The sequence below is a fragment of the Heterodontus francisci genome, chromosome 26 (genome assembly GCF_036365525.1).
Source record: "Heterodontus francisci isolate sHetFra1 chromosome 26, sHetFra1.hap1, whole genome shotgun sequence".
Classification (NCBI taxonomy): domain Eukaryota; kingdom Metazoa; phylum Chordata; class Chondrichthyes; order Heterodontiformes; family Heterodontidae; genus Heterodontus; species Heterodontus francisci.
In genome coordinates, this window is record NC_090396.1 from 23,932,125 (window position 1) to 23,951,272 (window position 19,148).

Below are 19,148 nucleotides of genomic sequence, written 5' to 3' on the forward strand. Positions count from 1 at the left end.
TGAGGTATACAAAATTATGAGGGGCATTGATAGGTTAGATAGGAAGAAACTTTTTCCCTTAGCGGAGGGGTCAATAACCAGGGCGCATAGGTTTAAGGTAAGGGGCAGGAGGGGATTTGAGGAAAAACTTTTTCACCCAGAGGCTGGTTGGAATCAGGAACCCACTGTCCAAAGAGGTGGTAGAGGCAGGAAACAGCATTTAAGAAGTATTTAGATGAGCACTTGAAACGCCATAGCATACAAGGCTATGGGCCAAGTGCTGGAAAATGGGATTAGAATAGTTAGGTGCTTGATGGCCACCACAGACGCAATGGGCCTGTTTCTGTGCTGTATAACTCTATGTAGAGCAGCACAGGAGCAGCCAAAGGCTAATGTATTCCTGGCAGTACAAGCAGATGTGAGCAACAGGTGAAGGGGTATTGAATCCCAGCAACTATAATTCAGGACTCCTGTGGCCTGTGACCAATACACCATAGTTAATTGCATGTGCAAGCAGTTGCATAGTTGGCTCAGCAATCAAGTGACGACTAAAATCTCAGTTAACAGAACATTTTAGCATAGTGCATATGAGGAAATCAGATGTCGAAATAGGTGCAGGGAACAATCCCTGTGCTTGAATGTATAGGCCCAAGGTACACCTGATATTGGACTTCAGGCCTCATTTAAATAACACTGGCAAGCTGCAGACATCTACTGGGTGTCCCCAGGGACTTCACTGGTGAAGTGGCTTCCAGTATTGGGGTGCTACATTGTCGGCAGTAAGTGCTTGTAAGTAAGTGGAAGAGGTAAATTGGGAGGAGGTGAGCTGGAGAGAAGAGTCATTCATGGGGGTTGGTGCTGGGGTCCAGTTTCACTGTGGGGTCTGCTTCTCCTGGCTCCACCTTCAGGCAAGTATATTTTTTGATGCTGTCCTGCAGTGCTCCCTCTGGTTAGGCCGTGAGTAGACCTGGTTTTCCTGAATGTAGCTGGCCTGATGCCGGCTGGTTGAGGGCAGCACAATTTGTGCAATGGGTCTCAAAACAGGTGCAAATAAAGGGCCCAATGCCTGTATAGGCACAGACCCTGGATGCCTATTTCTTTTGCTTATAGCAATATGGTGGGCAGTGCACTCTAGCTCATAATGTGTGCATTTCCTGCCCATCATATTGGAGGCTTAGACACCTGTTCAATATCTGAATAATGGGCTTGGCGTCATTGAAATTCTAGGGCTCCATATGCACTCAGCTACATGTGCTGTGAGCTTGTACAAACTTGTACACCTGTTCATCATAAACCTAGTAATCGCTGAGTAAAACTATGTCACTTGAAATATATTTCATAATCTGCCATACCTTATTTTCTGTATGTGAAGGAAATTTTGTTAGCTCAAATAACACAACCTGATTCTAGGATATGGTTCCGCACAATTTAAGTAACGAAAATAGCTTTTCCACTACTGTCAGTATGCACATTGTACTTTCATGGTGCTCCAGTACAGCGCACAATAGTAAGTATTTGCAAGGATGCCTGTTGCAAAAAGAGGAATTTTATGTGTTGAAAAATTGGCATCATTTTTAAGAGGCAGTTATTCCATCTCTAAGCTTAAAAAGGCCAACTGAAGTTGGGAGGCTAGATTTTTCCAATCTGTTAATATTAATGCTGGCAGTAACCCATTTATTTTTAAATGTGCTGTCATTGATGTTGTCTTTCCTTTTAATATTTGATTTAATCAAGGCTGGTGGGTGGCCCCATCTTCAAAGAGGACAGTATCTTTAAAACCGATTGCTCCCACTGTCCATCAGCTCTCTTGATCTTTGAGTGTGTCAGAATGAAGGAACTCCATAATAGACAGTTACTGTAAAATATAGAGTAACCCAATTATTTTGTTCTTGTAAATTGTTCACTTGCAAATAAATTGGAGCAGTAGTTTTTAGCCTGTATGGATTGGGCCTCGCTTTAGATGTATTCCATCTTCTCGATTGATAGTGGATGTGGTGGGAATCCTACCTGAATTGCCACCTGCAGTATTGCTGTTAAATAGGGTACTTGTTGGCCCTGTGCTATGCATCCTGTGGTGTGCACTGTCTGATCACTCATTCGTAGATTGTCTGGTAGAACTATTAGGACAAAAAGCCTAAAGTGTAACACCATTCACTGGTGACTTGGCCTCCACCTACTGCCACAGATTGTGTTGCCATGCTGTGGTGATAAAAAAAAAATATTTGCTTTCAGCAGTCCTGTGTAGAAACTTTGGTCATTTTCTTCATTACTTATTCACAGGTCTGATGTGTATAAATATCTAAACTTGGTTTACCAGCCCAAACAGAACAATGTTTCCAGGCAGGTTAGCCTTCAACAAGCAAATTACTATTTTTTGGTGTCGTTCCCATTAATGCTTTTAGCATGTGAGGAAAAACTGAAAGCGTCCCTTAATAATGAAAGGGAGGTTTATGGCCCTGCCCAGTTATTTTCTGCTCCAGTTTATTCATGCTTACTCTTTGTTTAAACTCAGCTCAGTTTAAATATTTTACCCCATAGAAGGTGAACTGGAACAAGAATTAGATCATGACCCATTTGTTTAGCTCCTAAAAATACTTGCAACTGATTTTAACTAGGGCAGCTATATGGTTGATAAAATTACACTCAACATTTCTGTGTTAAGGGGAAAGTAAATTATAAGGTTACATTCCTGGCCACTGTGAAGCAACTGCTATCAGAGCTGCATGTGAGGATAAGCCAGGTTTGGCTGTGATGCCCCTGTGGTTGAACAGCCTGCTAATGCTCACTGTCTCGGCTCGTGAAGAATTAACACTTGCAGAGCTGCACTTCAGCACAAGTTACTGCCTTCAGGAAAAAGAGTTTTTAAACTAAAACATATTTTTTAAAGTTCAACTGCACTCAATTTTTGACTCATTTCAAAGAAATGGCGGGAAAATGTTCTTTTAAAGTAGTTTTCGTGTTGATTTTCTCCGCTTCCTTCCTTCCCTGAAGGTGTCGACTCCTTGGCAGGGGACAATTCCACAGGGGCTTGACCTTACTTGTTTCTAACCATTGTTTGTGTGTCTATGAGTGTTGTTTAACTTAATGCTGTTCTCAGCTGACACCCACAACACCTGCATTTCCAGTCAGGGAGTCTGTAGATAACAATCAGCAGCAAGAGCCATTCCCCTTCCCTCCACCCCAATCCATACGCTCTGAAGCTAAATGTTGTTACACACTGGGTGAGATCAGTTTACTTGGTGCCATCTGGGGTATTGAACCTGAGATCATTCTGGCCTTCATCATCAGGGAAACTATAAACATGAATTTTAATTCATGGGTACATCTTCTGATGATGCACAATATTATTTTTCCCATCAGTTACAGGAACTGGATTTATCCAACAACAAAATATCAGAGGTCCGAGGGTTGTCTTTACTGGAAACTTTAACTGTGAGTGATGAAAAATAATCAGCAATTGTAATTAAACTATTGGCATATATTTTGCCATTGCTGTCATTATTGAGTTGAATTGTGCTGTCTTTCTGCCTCCGCTACAGTGTGTCGACCTGTCCGGGAATGTTCTATGCAGCACTGAAAGTCTTGGATCTCTTTGGTGAGTCTGTGGAGTCATTCCATAAAACTGTTCAGAAAGCTCGGAACAGGAAAAGGCCATTTAGCCTGTTCCTTCATGCATGTCTGCCTCAAACAGCTCTCCTTCCCCACCACCTAAAATCACGATTTACATTGCGGTTGGAAAGATTATAGAACAGATCTGTTGATGGGGGAAGATTTCTTTTGTGCATAAGGTGTGGCAAAACTGTTAACATGTTTGTAAGCAACGTCTTGATAATCTGGCTGCCTTTATTGCACTGAGGAAATTTCTCCCAATATATCTGCAACCCTCAATCCCCCACTTTTGTCCATGGGTATAGATTCAGCTTCAACCTTGAATTATTTTTACATGATGGTGCAAGTTAAGAGAATTAGCGAAAATGCTAGTGAGCTAGTATTCCCTCTCCACATTACCGTCTGGTCTGCAGTCTGTCTTGTAGTTAAAATTTGACGGTTGTTGCAGCTTTTGTGCAATTATTTCATGCTCCATTATACATTAAAAAAATCAGTATTAAGTGATCAACTGTCCCATGGTTTTATTTCAGGCATTTGATATTCATCCAAGTGTTGATTGTAAAACCAGATACCTAAAATGTATTCCCTTCTTCATCAGCGCTAATCTTCCTCGTTTGTGTGCACACCAGATGGGGTATTGGTTGGTAATAAATCATCTTGTCCTTGGTACCTCCAGCTGATTTCTAATATGCTGTTAGAAAATGTATTCATGTTTTCTGCATTGCTTTCATGTGTCATCCTTCTTCACCTGAGCAAGTGAGCCACTGAGTCTCTAAAACTGTTGCTACTGCTTGCAAACACAGCTCTGCACTCACTGGCTACAAGCAGTACACACTGTGGAGAATTACTAAACACTGCATGAGGATAACCCAATTATTTACAGACCGGGTTTATCTTTTGATTTAATCTTCAATATCTGAGCATTTACATTCATAAAAGCTGAGGTTCGAAGGGGTGGGGGAAAGAACACCAATGGCCTGTGTTGGGGGATGGTATCTTGAGTGCCTGTTGCCCTCCAGTGTCTCCTTTAAATGTTGACCTTTGGTATCCAGATGGTAATTGTTGACTGGATATTTGATTGCGAGGATTATCTGATAATAAAACTTTTAAACATAACCTTACTGAAACAAAGTATTGGCTGTTACCTGCCTGCGCCTCCCCAACCCCCCCCCCCCCCCACTCCCCAAACCCCAACAGACGTTCCTACTGACTATGCCAACACTGTCACTGTGGGGCTGCCCTTTCCCATGGTTTCTGAATTTAAAAATTGAAATCCCAGTTGAACCAGATCCTTTGTCTATGTACGTGTCTCACTTTTTTTTGCTCACGTACGCTTCTCTCTTCTTGCTCTCTCCCTTGTCTTTCCCGTTCTCTGCTATCTCTCTTCCATGCACCATATTCTAGCAGGGGTCACTGGATGGCGATGGGAATGCTGAAGATTTTATCTCCCCTATCCTGTGCTCAGGAGTACTTATTTACAGTGCTCTAACTACTGCCCTGGCTGAGATCGGCTAACACCACAGACTCAGTAGAATTCTTTATTGCTTGGTTTTTCTCTGCTAAATTATTCCCCTCTTTAGCTCTCCCTGTGCTCTCGGACCTGAGTTTGTACTACTTGAACAGCTGTGTAGGGTTTTTGTGATTGGTACAGGATGATTTTGCTGATCTTTCCACTCTGCACGGACCTGACTTACATTTCTGTGTATCCTTACAACATAACCGAAATTCGGAATTTGCAGTGTAAGGAATTTTGCACTTGAATTTGTGGTTCTCTCGTGCAAATTTGAGTGTGGACTACACCAGGCAGCTTGCCTGAACCCATCCTGTTGTTGTCGGGTGCGTTAGGTTAAAATTGGGGCAAAATGCACCAAGGCTCCTTAGATAGCACCTTCCAAACCCGCGACCTCGACCAACTGGAAGGACAAGGGCAGCAAATACATGGGAACACCACCACCTGCAAGTTCCCCCTCCAAGTCACACACCATCCTGACTTGGAACCATATCGCTGTTCCTTCACTGACGCTGGGTCAAAATCCTGGAACTCCCTTCCTAACAGCACTGTGAGAATACCTACCCCAAATGGACTGCAGCGGTTCAAGAAGGCAGCTCACCACCACCTTCTCAAGGGCAATTAGGGATGGGCAATAAATGCTGGCCTGGCCAGCGTCGCCCACATCCCATGAATGAATTAAAAAAAAATGAAGTATTTTTTCCCAGTTCTATGTCTTGTAATGTGAACGCAATGGTTGCCTAGGTTCATTCAAAATTAATTTTGATCAGAACAGCCTCAGAATTCAAGATGTGATCTGCAGTCCCTGTCCTGTCCAATTTTGGTTTTGGACTTGCCAAACACTGTTCTGGAAACCACAAGAGTGCAGATTAAACAGGCAAAATGTTGCAGTGATGGGAGTGATTCTTGGGATAAGTTTTACTGGCTCCAATTGTGTTGGCTATCCAGACTTTGTGCCTTTGCTCCCTGTAGCCATACATCTTCAGCACCAGATGTCCCTGGTGATGTATTGTTTCATCCTTGTTAGTTCAGCCTTCAAGTCCCTGGAGATTAAAATAAGTCTTTTATGTAAATCCAGAATTGAGAGCTTTAATGTGAAATCTGCGTGCATGCATGTAATTACTGAAAAGTGGCATCAGCTGCAGTCAATTCCCATATAGTTGCAACAAGATACTTTTTTTTCTTCATTAACTAAACATAAAAGCTGTTTCCCTGCATGTGCCAATAGCTGAAAGAGTGCATTTCAATCCATATGCCTTTTGGTTCATGTAAAACTTTGGTAAATTTGCCTTGGAATAATGCCAACAGCGTGGGTACAACTCCCATAACAATGAGGTAGCTCTTGAGGCCTGCATCCTCGCCTTGCCCCATAGTTATATCGTGCCATGATTAGCAACCCTTGGACAACGAGGATGCTACATAGAGAGAGAGAGATTTGCCTTGGTTACTTCCTGTGTAAGAATGTTCAGGTAATCTCATTGTGTTATTGTGGGCCGAAGGGTCCAGTTATCCTTTACTATTACATCAGTGGGCAATGCAAGTTAAGCTCACTCCTCTAAAGGCCACTCTAGTTTAACTCTGCCACTACACCAATAAAAACAACTTACATTTATATAGCGCCTTTAATATAATTAAACATTTCAAGGTACTTCACAGGAGCATTATAAAACAAATTATGACATCGAGCTACAGCAGGAGAAAAGCTTGGTCAAAAAGGTAGGTTTTAAGGAGCATCTTAAAGGAGGAAAGAGAGGTAGAACAGCAGAGAAGTTTAGAGAGGGAATTCCAGAGCTTAGAGCCTTGGCAGCTGAAGACACAGCCACCAATGGTGGAATGATTAAAATTGGGGATGCTCAAGAGGTCAGAATTGGAGGTGTGCAGATATCTTGGAGGGTTGTGAGACTAGAAGAGATTACAGAGATAAGTAGGGGCGAGGCCATAGAAGGATTTGAAATCAAGGGTGGAATTTTAAAATCGAGGCTTTGCTTAACCAGAAGTCAATGTAGGTCAGGAACACGGGGGTGATGGGTGAACAGAGGTCAGAGGCTGTGAATTCGGCAGCAAGTAACCCACCTCTTGACTCCCCAAAGACTGTGCACCATCTACAAGGCACAAGTGATGGAGCTTCAACAACACTCAAGAAGCTCGACACTATCCAGGACAATGCAGCCTGATCGCACGCCATGCATCTCCTGAAACATTCACTCCCTCCGCCACTGGCACACAATGGCAGCAGTGTGTACCATCTACAAACTTCACTGCAGCAACTTGCCAAGATTCCTTTGACATCACCTTCCAAACCTTTACCCTCTACCACCTAGAAGGACAAGGGCAGTAGCCGCATGCGGATACCACCACCTGCAAGTTCCCCTCCAAGTCACACACCATCCTGACTTGGAACTGTATTGCTATTCCTTCACTGTCACTGGGTTAAATTCCTGGGAACTCCCTCCCTAACAGTACTGTGGGTGTACCTACATCACATGAACTGCAGCGGTTCAAGAAGACTGCTCACCATCACTTTCTCAAGGGCAATTAGCGATGGGCAATAAATGCTGGCCTTGCCACTGATGCTCATATCCCATGAGCAAGTAATAAAAAAAAAAGCAGGGCCTGGTGCGATTTGGGATGCAGGCAGTAGAGCTTTTTCTGGCCTCAGGTTTATGGAGGGTAGAATTTGGGAGGCCAGCCAAGATTTTAATGGAACTGTCGTGTCTAGAGATAACAAAGGCATGGATGGGGGTTTCAGCAGCAGATGAACTGAGACAGCGATGGAGTTGGGTGATTTTATGGAGGTGGAAATAGGTGACCTTAGTGTTGGTATGCGTGTGTCATCAGAAGCTCTTCTCGGGGCCAAATCTGACACCAAGGTTGCAAACAGTCTGGTTCAGTGTCAGATGGTTACCATGGAGAGAAATGGAGTTGGCAGCTAAGGAACAGAGTTTGTGGCAAAGCCTGAAGACAATGGCTTCGGTCTTCCCGATATTTAGTTGATATGAGAATGAGAAAAATAAGAAACAAATAATTGACAACCCTAGTTTCTTTTGCTGCACCATTGGTGGCCACGCCTTCAGCCGTCTAGGCCCTAAGCTCTGAATTTTTTTTCCCTAAACCTTTCCAACCGTCTCTTCATTTAAAATTTTCTTTAAAACCTACCTCTTTCACCAAACTTTTGGTCACCTGTCATAATGTCTCTTCCTTCTTTGGCTTAGTGTTAATTTTTGTCCCTCCTGTATGGTGCCTTGGGATGTTTTACTATGTTAATGATGCTAGATAAATATAAGTTGTTGTTGTTTCTGCTTTAGAAATTACCTTTTTTTTTTAAAAAGCCTATTTTCCTTTCTGGTTCTCTTTATCCCTCGCCCGATGTACCATTTCCATGGCAAGTAAACATGTTGTTTGTTCCTGGCTTCTGCTATTGATCCAGCTGCTAGGAGAAGTGCAGAGGTATCTGGTAGTGACTTGCCCTTCTGATATTCAGCATGCCACCCCCTCCCCTACCCTTTGGCAAAGCAGCTCTGCGTTTAACACTGCCGAGGTTGCAAGCTTGGTGTATCTGGGGTTCTGTGAGTGTGAACCCAGACTCTGTGACGCGCTACATCAGTGCTGCTGTGAAATGTGTCACCTCACAACCATTTCCTGGAGCAAGAGAACTAGAAAAGATGTTAAATTTTACCAGCTGCAAGCTCTCCTAATTCGCATTCAATTTTTTTTGCACACTGAGGCTTAGTAATTGTTCATTCTGTTGCAAAGTGTTTTCTTTGCTCAGCTTTGTGTTATAAATCGAGACAAAACTAATCTCTGGTGATCAAATTCTCTTCAGATACCCAGTATACTTTATAGTTTTGTGATGAGCATCCTGGGAATAGAAATGTGGATTTATGTTCAAGAAATTTAATGTGGTGCAAAATGATAAGCAGAATAAATCACTACGCAAGCGCCAACGAAATAGAACACTTTTTATTCAATTAAGTTTTGCCAGCTCCGGATGCAGTGCAAATGAATCAAATATTCAGTGCAACCACACTAAAGTAATATATTGCAAGCTGAATGGGTATGTCTCTGTTTTTAATCTGTGAATTCAGTGAGCACCAGCTTGATTTTGGCTTTGTGCGGGGTACAGACTTTTCATGTCCCGTGGACACAAAGCGAAATGGATAGGTGTTGGATTTGGCATCATGAAAGTGTCTTTGGTAGCACACTCATCTCTACATCAGAAAGTTGTGGTTCAAACCATACTCTGGACTTGAGTAAATAACCTAGGCTGACACCTAACTGCAATACTGAGCGGGTGCGGCAGTGTTGGAGGTGCTGTGTTTCAGTTAAGATTTTGTAATCAAAGACCTCTGTCCCCGCTCAAGTGGATGCAAAAGATCTCACAGCAGGTTCAATGAAGAGTGCAGGAGGGCGTGCCAGGAACAGCACCAGGCATACCTAAAAATGAGGGGTCAGCCTTGTGAAGCTACAACACAGGACTACATGCATGCCAAACAGCGGAAGCAGTATGTGATAGACAGGGTTAAGCGATTCCACAACCAACGGATCACATCTAAGCTCTGCAGTCCTGCCACATCCAGTCGTGAATGGTGGCGGACAATTAAACAACTAACAGGAGGAGGAGGCTCCACAGATATCTCCATCCTCAACAAAGAAGGAGCCCAGCACATAAGTACAAAAGACAAGGCTGAAGTATTTGCATCCATCTTCAGCCAGAAGTGCCAAGTGGATGACCATCTCGGCCTCCTCCTGAGGTCTCCAGCATCATAGATGCCAGTCTTCAGCCACTCCGATTCACTCCACGTGATATCAAAAAATGGCTAAAGGCACTGGATACTGCAAAGGCTATGGGCTGTGACAACATTCCGGCAATAGTACTGAAGACTTGTGCTCCAGAACTAGCCACGCCCCGAGCCAAGCTGTTCCAGTACAGCTACAACCCTGGCATCTACCTGGCAATGTGGAAAATTGCCCAGGTATGTCCTGTACACAAAAAGCAGGACAAATTTAGGGTAAGGGGCAGGAGGTTTATGGGGGATTTAAGGAAGCATTTTATCACCCACAGGGTGGTTGGAATCTGGAATGCACTGCCTGAAGAGGTGGTGGAGGCAGGAACCCTCACAACATTTAAGAAGTATTTAGATGAGCACTTGAAACAGCATAGCCTACAAGGCTACGGGCCAAGTGCAGGAATATGGGATTAGAATAGCTGGGTGGTGTATGCCGGCACAGACATGATGGGCCGAAGGGCCTGTTTCTGTGCTGTATAACTCTATGACTCTATAAATTCAACCCAGCCTATCAATCATCAAAGTGGTGGAAGGGGTCGTTGACAGTGCTATCAAGTGGCACTTGCTTGCAATAACTTGCTCACTGACACTCAGTTTGGGTTCCACCAGGGCCACTCCGCCCCTGACCTCATTCCAGCTTTGGTCCAAACATGGACAAAAGAGCTAAACTCCAGCGGGGAGGTGAAAGTGACTGCCCGTGACATCAAGGCAGCTTTTGGCCCAGTATGGCATCAAGGAGCCCTAGCAAAACTGGAGCTAATGGGAATCGGGGGGAAATTCTCTGTTGGCTGGAATCATACCTAGCACAAAGGAAGATGGTTGTGGTTGTTGGAGGTCAATCATCTCAGTCCCAGGACATCACTGCAGGAGTTCCTCAGGATAGTGTCCTAGGCCCAACCATCTTCAGCTGCTTCATCAATGACCATCCCTCCATCATAAGGTCAGAAGTGGGGATGTTTGCTGATGATTGTACAATGTTCAGCACCATTCGTGACTCCTCAGATAATGAAACAGCCCATGTCCAGATGCAGCAAGACTTGGACAACATCCAGGCTTGAGCAGATAGTGGCAAGTAACATTCGCGCCACACAAGTGCCAGGCAATGACCATCTCAAACTATCAACATCCTGGGGGGTTACCATTGACCAGAAAGTTAACTAGACCAGCCACATAAATACAGTGACTGCAAGAGCAGGTCAGAAGCTAGGAATTCTGTGATGAGTAACTCACCTCCTGACTCCCCAATGCCTGTCCACCATCTACAAGGCACAAGGCAGGAGTGTGATGGAATACTCTACACTTGTCTGGATGGGTGCAGCTCCAACAACACTCAAGAAGCTTGACACCATTCAGGACAAATCAGCTTGCTTGATAGGCACACCATCCACCACCTTCAACATTCACTCCCTTCACTACCAATGCACAGTGGCAGCAGTGTGTACGATTTACAAGATGCACTGCAGCAACTCACTAAAGCTGCTTCAACAGCACCTTCCAAACTCGCGACCTCTACCAACTAGAAGGACAAGGGCAGCAAATGCATGGGAAAACCACCACCTGTAAGTTCCCCTCCAAGCCGCACACCATCCTAACTTGGAACTATATTGCCATTTCTTCACTGTCGCTGGGTCAAAATCCTGGAACTCCCTTCCTAACTGCACTGTTGGTGTACCTACACCCCAAGGACTACAGCAGTTCAAGAAGGCAGCTCACTACCACCTTCTCGAGGGCAATTAGGGATGGGCAATAAGTACTGGACTAGCCAGTGACACCCACATCCCATGAACAAGTAAAAAAAAACTACTACTGGTGTTCTGGACAACATCCTTCCCTCAACCAGCACCACAGATTATCTGATTGTTTACTGATTATGCGATCTTGTGCAGAATTCAGCTGTTGCTTTTCCTTACATTACAACAGTGACTGCATTTCAGAAGTAATCCATTGGTTGTGAAGCACTTTGGGATATTCTGAGGGCATAAAGTAGTCTATAAATTCAAGTTCTTACTCTAAGATCTGTCATACAGGGAGCTTGCTCAATCTTCTCTTGAAATTGGGTGTATTCTGGTTTACTGGAATCAGGTATTCTTTGGCACAGGACACCAAGATATAGTGGTTCGGGGGGGACTACTGTTTCAGCAAATAACACGTTAGCTCCTTTTTAATCAGGAGAAGTTCTTGCAAATGGTTCCTTTCTAGAATATTGTTCAGACTTCATAACTGACCAGTAGGCCTTCAAACATCTGTAAGGGACCTGCCTATTCCATTTCTTGTCTATGTTTTACTTTTCTTTTCTCCGGTTGTTGCCAATGGTGCTGCCATTTTGACTCACTATTGGAGTATGGATCATACATAAATTACTGAGAGGACCCGACTGAAGGTGTTGAACAATATAATTATAACCTGCACATCCTCTTGATATCGTTTCCTTTTTTGCAGGCGAATATTACAATATACACTAATTTCCTGTTCCACTTTTGAAAATAGTATTTTGTTAATTAAAAATGTATTACAAGATTAATATTCAATAACCCACTTCTGCAGTGTGTTGAAAGCTGTTATTTTGATGATGTCTATAAGGATGTACATTTTCCTTCCTGTGATTTCACAGTCTTCAAGCTACTATTTTTATTGCACTCACAGTTGGGGTTTCTCAGTTCCTTGCAGGAGTTGAATCTTGCTGATAACCAACTGAAGTCTGTTTGCAGCTTCTCCGAACAATTCCCAAACCTCGATGTCCTTAATGTAGCCAATAACTGCATTAACTTCAGGGAGGGACTAGTAAGTGTAATTATTTAATCTCCATACAGAATGATCACCTGGAAAGATTATCATAAAATTATTTTTATTGATTTAATGGTTTGCATTTTCTGCAAAATTGAGAGCAAAATATTAATTTATTAGAATGCATGAGTTTGCATATTGTATTGTTATGCGTATTGGAATGCCTATCTAATGCGAACTACATTTGACCTTTCAAAACATGATGAATTGCAGTTGCTTTGGGAGAGACTGAGTTGAAGAGCTAATTATGCCAATGTTCTTTCCTTCAAGAAATCTCTGGTGCAGTGCTTCCATCTAGTGGAACTGAATTTAGCTGGCAACATAACTGGGACATCAGAAGAAGCGAAAACCATGTGAGAACTATAATATATTAGATCTATATATACTTGCAAAGTGTTCTAACAAGACAGTCTGGTTATAGCTTGTTCAGCAGTTTCCTTGTTATAGGGACACATCTTATGCAAATTCCTGCTTCTACAAATGTTTTAGAATTGTTAATTGTGGAAAAGTGCTATGTTAGAATTACTTTTTAATTAATTAAGGAAAGCCAGCATGGATTTGTTAAAGGCAAATCGTGTTTAACTGACTTGCTTGAGTTTTTTGATGAGATGACAGAGAGGGTTGATGAAGGTACTGCGGTTGATGTGGTGTATACGTGGACTTCCAAAAGTGTCACATAAAGTGATAAAGTGTCACATAATAGGCTTGCCAACAAAGTTGAAGTCCGTGGAATAAAAGGGACAATGGCAGCATGGATATGAAGATGGCTGAGTGACAGGAAAGAGAGAGTAGTGGTGAACAGTTGTTTTTCGGACTGAAGAAAGATATACAGTTGGGTTCCCCAGGAGTTGATACTAGAACAACTACTTTTCTTGAAATATGTTAATGACATAGACTTGGGTGTACAGGGCACAATTTCAAAATGAGCAGATGACACAATAGTTGGAAGTATTGTGAACTATGAGGAAAATAGTGATAGACTTCAAGAGGACATAGGCTGGTACAATAGGTGGACACGTGCAGATGAAATTTAATTCAGAAAAGTGTGAAGTGATACATTTTGGTAGGAAGAACGAGGAGCGGCACTATAAAATAAAGGATACAATTCTAAAAGGGGTGCAGGAGGAGACACCTGGAGGATATGTGAACAAATCGTTGAAGGTGGCAGGATAGGTTGAGAAAGTAGTTTCAAAGGCATACAGATTCCTGGGCTTTATAAATAGAGACATAGAGTATAACAGCAGGGAAGTTATGATGAACCTTTATAAAACACTGGTTTGGCCTCAACTGGAGCATTGTGTCCAATTCTGGGCTCTACACTTTAAGAAGGATGTGAAAACTTTAGAGAGGGTGCAGAAAAGATTTATGATAATGGTTCTAGGGATGAGGGACTTCAATTACATGAATAGATTGGAGAAGCTGGGGTTGTTCTCCTTAGAGAAGAGAAGGTTGAGAGGAGACTTCAAAATCATGAGCAGTCTAGACAGAGTAGACAGAGAGAAACTGTTCATATTAACAGAAGGTTCGAGAACTAGGGGGCCACCGATATAAGGTGACTGGCAAAAGAACCAATGGCGACATGAGGAATATGTTTTTACACAGTGAGTGGTTAGGATCTGGAATGCACTGCATGAGAGAATGATGGAGACAGATTCAATCGGGGCTTTGAAAAGGGAATTAGATAAGCACCTGAAGAGAAAAGAATTGCAGGTTCCAGGGAAAGGGCAGGGGAGTGGGTCTAGCAGGCCAAATAGCCACCTCCTGTGATGTAACCATTCTATGATTCTATGATAAGTGCAAATAATTTCTTCATTTAACTTGAAATAGGTGCAACAAAAATGCTTCACTGAGCCTGATTTTGGTTTTTAAGAGCTTTGATATCTCACTGTTTATATTACCTGTGGAATATGGAAGGTGTCTGCCGGGACATTTTGTAGGTCTGCATGCTGCAAGTTGCCAATTTCAAAGGCAAGATAGTCTACACTAAACCCTTTCACTTCATTTAATTGTTAAAATATGTTAGCAAAATAAAGGAGGCAGTGTCTATTGAGGCATCTAGAGTGGCGATCCAGACACACCATTCTCATTTTTGCCTTCGCTAATGATCAGGTCAGTACTGCCTGATTCAGTTACACATATCAACTTCTTCAACGAGTTATCCTATTTTAGACTATTCAGCATCTTGGAGCATCCGCTGCAAGCCCAAACCTGCTATGACCTAACATGGCCACATGGGGAAGGTATCAGAGTGCTGGCACTAACCGTGAGACAGGGGTCGGCAACGAGAGGGAAAGAGGTGGGAGAGGATAGAGAGAGGTGGGGGAGGACAGCGAGAGAGAGACAGAGAGAGGTGGGGGAGGACAGCGAGAGAGAGACAGAGAGAGTTGGGGGAGGACAGCGAGAGAGAGAGAGGTAGGGGATGACAGAGAGAGGTGGGGGAGGACAGCGAGAGAGAGACAGAGAGAGGTGGGGGAGGACAGCGAGAGAGAGACAGAGAGAGGTGGGGGAGGACAGCGAGAGAGAGAGAGGTAGGGGATGACAGAGAGAGGTGGGGGAGGACAGCAAGCGAGAGAGAGGTGGGGGATGACAGAGAGAGGTGGGGGAGGACAGCAAGCGAGAGAGAGGTGGGGGATGACAGAGGGGGGGGGGAATGACAGAGGGAGAGGGGAGGATGATTGAGGGAGAGGGAGGTGGGGGAGTACAGAGGGGGAGGTGGGGAGTTCAGAGAGAGAGAGAGAGAGGTGGGGGTGGACAGCGAGAGAGAGAGAGGTGGGGGAGGATAGACAGAGGTGGGGAAGGACAGAGAGAGGTGGGGGAGGACAGCAAGAGAGAGAGAGGTGGGGGAGGACAGCGAGAGAGAGAGAGGTAGGGGATGACAGAGAGAGGTGGGGGAGGACAGCAAGCGAGAGAGAGGTGGGGGATGACAGAGAGGGGGGGGAATGACAGAGGGAGAGGGGGGGCTGATAGAGGGAGAGGGAGGTGGGGGAGTACAGAGCGAGAGAGAGAGAGAGAGAGGTGGGGGTGGACAGCGAGAGAGAGAGAGAGGTGGGGGAGGGTAGACAGAGCTGGCGAAGGACAGAGAGAAAGAGAGAGGTGGGCGAGGACAGTGAGAGAGAGAGAGGTGGGGGAGGACAGTGAGAGAGAGAGAGAGGTAGGGGAGGATAGAGATAGGTGGGGAAGGACAGAGAGAAAGAGACAGGTGGGCGAGGACAGTGAGAGAGAGCGAGGTGGGGGAGGACAGTGAGAGAGAGAGAGAGAGAGAGAGGTGGGGGAGGACAGCGAGAGAGAGAGCTGGGGGAGGACAGCGCGAGAGAGAGAGAGAGGTGGGGGTGGACAGTGAGGACAGAGAGAGAGAGGCGGGGGAGGACAGCGAGGGAGAGGCGGGGGAGGACAGCGAGGGAGAGGCGGGGGAGGACAGCGAGGGAGAGGCGGGGGAGGACAGCGAGGGAGAGGCGGGGGAGGACAGCGAGGGAGAGAGACGGGGGAGGACAGCGAGAGAGAGACGGGGGAGGACAGCGAGAGAGAGGCGGGGGAGGACAGCGAGAGAGAGAGAGGCGGGGGAGGACAGCGAGAGAGAGAGAGAGGCGGGGAGGGCAGCGAGAGAGAGAGAGAGGCGGGGGAGGACAGCGAGGGAGAGGCGGGGGAGGACAGCGAGGGAGAGGCGGGGGAGGACAGCGAGAGAGAGAGAGGCGGGGGAGGACAGCGAGAGAGAGAGACGGGGGAGGACAGCGAGAGAGAGGCAGGGGAGGACAGCGAGAGAGAGGCGGGGGAGGACAGCAAGAGAGAGAGAGGCGGGGGAGGACAGCGAGAGAGAGAGAGAGGCGGGGAGGGCAGCGAGAGAGAGAGAGAGGCGGGGGAGGGCAGCGAGAGAGAGAGAGAGGCGGGGGAGGACAGCGAGGGAGAGGCGGGGGAGGACAGCGAGGGAGAGGCGGGGGAGGACAGCGAGGGAGAGGCGGGGGAGGACAGCGAGAGAGAGAGGCGGGGGAGGACAGCAAGAGAGAGAGGCGGGGGAGGACAGCGAGAGAGAGAGGCGGGGGAGGACAGCAAGAGAGAGAGGCGGGGGAGGACAGCGAGAGAGAGAGGCAGGGGAGGACAGCGAGAGAGAGAGGCGGGGGAGGACAGCAAGAGAGAGAGGCGGGGGAGGACAGCGAGAGAGAGGCGGGGGAGGACAGCGAGAGAGAGGCGGGGGAGGACAGCGAGAGAGAGAGGCAGGGGAGGACAGCGAGAGAGAGAGGCGGGGGAGGACAGCAAGAGAGAGAGGCGGGGGAGGACAGCAAGAGAGAGAGGCAGGGGAGGACAGCGAGAGAGAGAGGCGGGGGAGGACAGCAAGAGAGAGAGGCGGGGGAGGACAGCGAGAGAGAGGCGGGGGAGGACAGCGAGAGAGAGGCGGGGGAGGACAGCGAGAGAGAGAGAGGCGGGGGAGGACAGCGAGAGAGAGGCGGGGAGGGCAGCGAGTGAGAGAGAGGGAGGGGAGGACAGCGAGAGGGAGAGAGAGAGAGAGGCGGGGGACAGTGAGGAGGCGGGGGAGGAAAGAGAGAGAGAGAGAGGAGGGGGAGGACAGCGAGAGAGCGAGGCGGAGGAGGACAGCGAGAGAGAGAGAGAGGTGGGCTAGGACAGCGAGAGAGAGACAGGCGGGGAGGACAGCGAGCGAGAGAGAGAGAGGCGGGGGAGGACAGCGAGAGAGAGAGAGACGGGGGAGGACAGCGAGAGAGAGAGGCGGGCGAGGACAGCTAGAGAGAGAGGCGGGGGAGGACAGCGAGCGAGAGAGAGAGAGGCGGGGGAGGACAGCGAGAGAGAGAGAGAGGTGGGCGAGGACAGCGAGAGAGAGACAGAGAGAGGTGGGGGAGGACAGCGAGAGAGAGAGAGAGGTAGGGGATGACAGAGAGAGGTGGGGGTGGACAGCGAGAGAGAGACATAGAGAGGTGGGGGTGGACAGCGAGAGAGAGAGAGAGGTAGGGGATGACAGAGAGAGGTGGGGGAGGACAGCAAGCGAGAGAGAGGTGGGGGATGACAGAGAGAGGTGGGGGAGGACAGCAAGCGAGAGAGGGTGGGGGGAATGACAGAGGGAGAGGGGAGGATGATAGAGGGAGAGGGAGGTGGGGGATTACAGAGGGGAAGGACAGTGAGAGAGAGAGAGGTGGGCGAGGACAGTGAGAGAGAGAGAGGTGGGGGAGGACAGTGAGAGAGAGAGAGAGAGAGAGAGGTGGGGGAGGACAGCGAGAGAGAGGCGGGGGAGGACAGCGAGAGAGAGGCGGGGGAGGACAGCGAGAGAGAGAGAGAGGCGGGGAGGGCAGCGAGAGAGAGAGAGAGGCGGGGGAGGACAGCGAGGGAGAGGCGGGGGAGGACAGCGAGAGAGAGGCGCTGGAGGACAGCGAGAGAGAGGCGCTGGAGGACAGCGAGAGAGAGGCGCTGGAGGACAGCGAGAGAGAGGCGCTGGAGGACAGCGAGAGAGAGGCGGGGGAGGACAGCGAGAGAGAGAGACGGGGAGGACAGCGAGAGAGAGGCGGGGGAGGACAGCAAGAGAGAGAGAGGCGGGGGAGGACAGCGAGAGAGAGAGAGAGGCGGGGAGGGCAGCGAGAGAGAGGGAGAGGCGGGGGAGGACAGCGAGGGAGAGGCGGGGGAGGACAGCGAGGGAGAGGCGGGGGAGGACAGCGAGGGAGAGGCGGGGGAGGACAGCGAGAGAGAGAGGCAGGGGAGGACAGCGAGAGAGAGAGGCGGGGGAGGACAGCGAGAGAGAGGCGGGGGACGACAGCGAGAGAGAGGCGCTGGAGGACAGCGAGAGAGAGGCGGGGGAGGACAGCGAGAGAGAGATAGGCGGGGGAGGACAGCAAGCGAGAGAGAGCGGGGGGGAATGACAGAGGGAGAGGGGGTGCTGATAGATGGAGAGGGAGGTGGGGGAGTACAGAGGGGGAGGTGGGGAGTTCAGAGAGAGAGAGAGAGAGAGAGGTGGGGGTGGACAGCGAGAGAGAGAGAGAGGTGGGGGAGGGTAGACAGAGGTGGGGAAGGACAGAGAGAAAGAGAGAGGTGGGCGAGGACAGTGAGAGAGAGAGAGGTGGGGGAGGACAGCGAGAGAGAGAGAGGTGGGGGAGGACAGCGAGAGAGAGAGAGGTGGGGGAGGACAGCGAGAGAGAGAGAGAGAGAGAGGTGGGCGAGGACAGTGAGAGAGGTGGGCGAGGACAGTGAGAGAGGTGGGCGAGGACAGTGAGAGAGGTGGGCGAGGACAGTGAGAGAGGTGGGCGAGGACAGTGAGAGAGAGAGAGGTGGGGGAGGACAGCGAGAGAGAGAGAGGTGGGGGAGGACAGCGAGAGAGAGAGAGGTGGGCGAGGACAGTGAGAGAGGTGGGCGAGGACAGTGAGAGAGAGAGAGAGAGGTAGGGGAGGATAGAGAGAGGTGGGGAAGGACAGAGAGAAAGAGAGAGGTGGGGAGGACAGAGAGAGAGGGAGTGGACAGAGAGAGGGCGAGGTGGGGGTGACAGAGAG

At 47.7% G+C, this 19,148-nt stretch overlaps 1 protein-coding gene across 2 annotated transcripts in view; it reads left to right on the top strand.

The window, feature by feature from the left end:
• Positions 1–19,148, top strand: part of LOC137384226 (protein phosphatase 1 regulatory subunit 7-like) — a 104,460-nt gene that overhangs the window by 44,213 nt on the left and 41,099 nt on the right. For both annotated transcript variants that reach the window (XM_068057939.1, XM_068057940.1), the window contains exons 8-11: positions 3,340–3,411; positions 3,519–3,574; positions 12,543–12,666; positions 12,940–13,022. In XM_068057939.1, the coding sequence (XP_067914040.1) occupies positions 3,340–3,411; positions 3,519–3,574; positions 12,543–12,666; positions 12,940–13,022 (335 nt within the window). The remainder of the gene's footprint in view (positions 1–3,339; positions 3,412–3,518; positions 3,575–12,542; positions 12,667–12,939; positions 13,023–19,148) is intronic.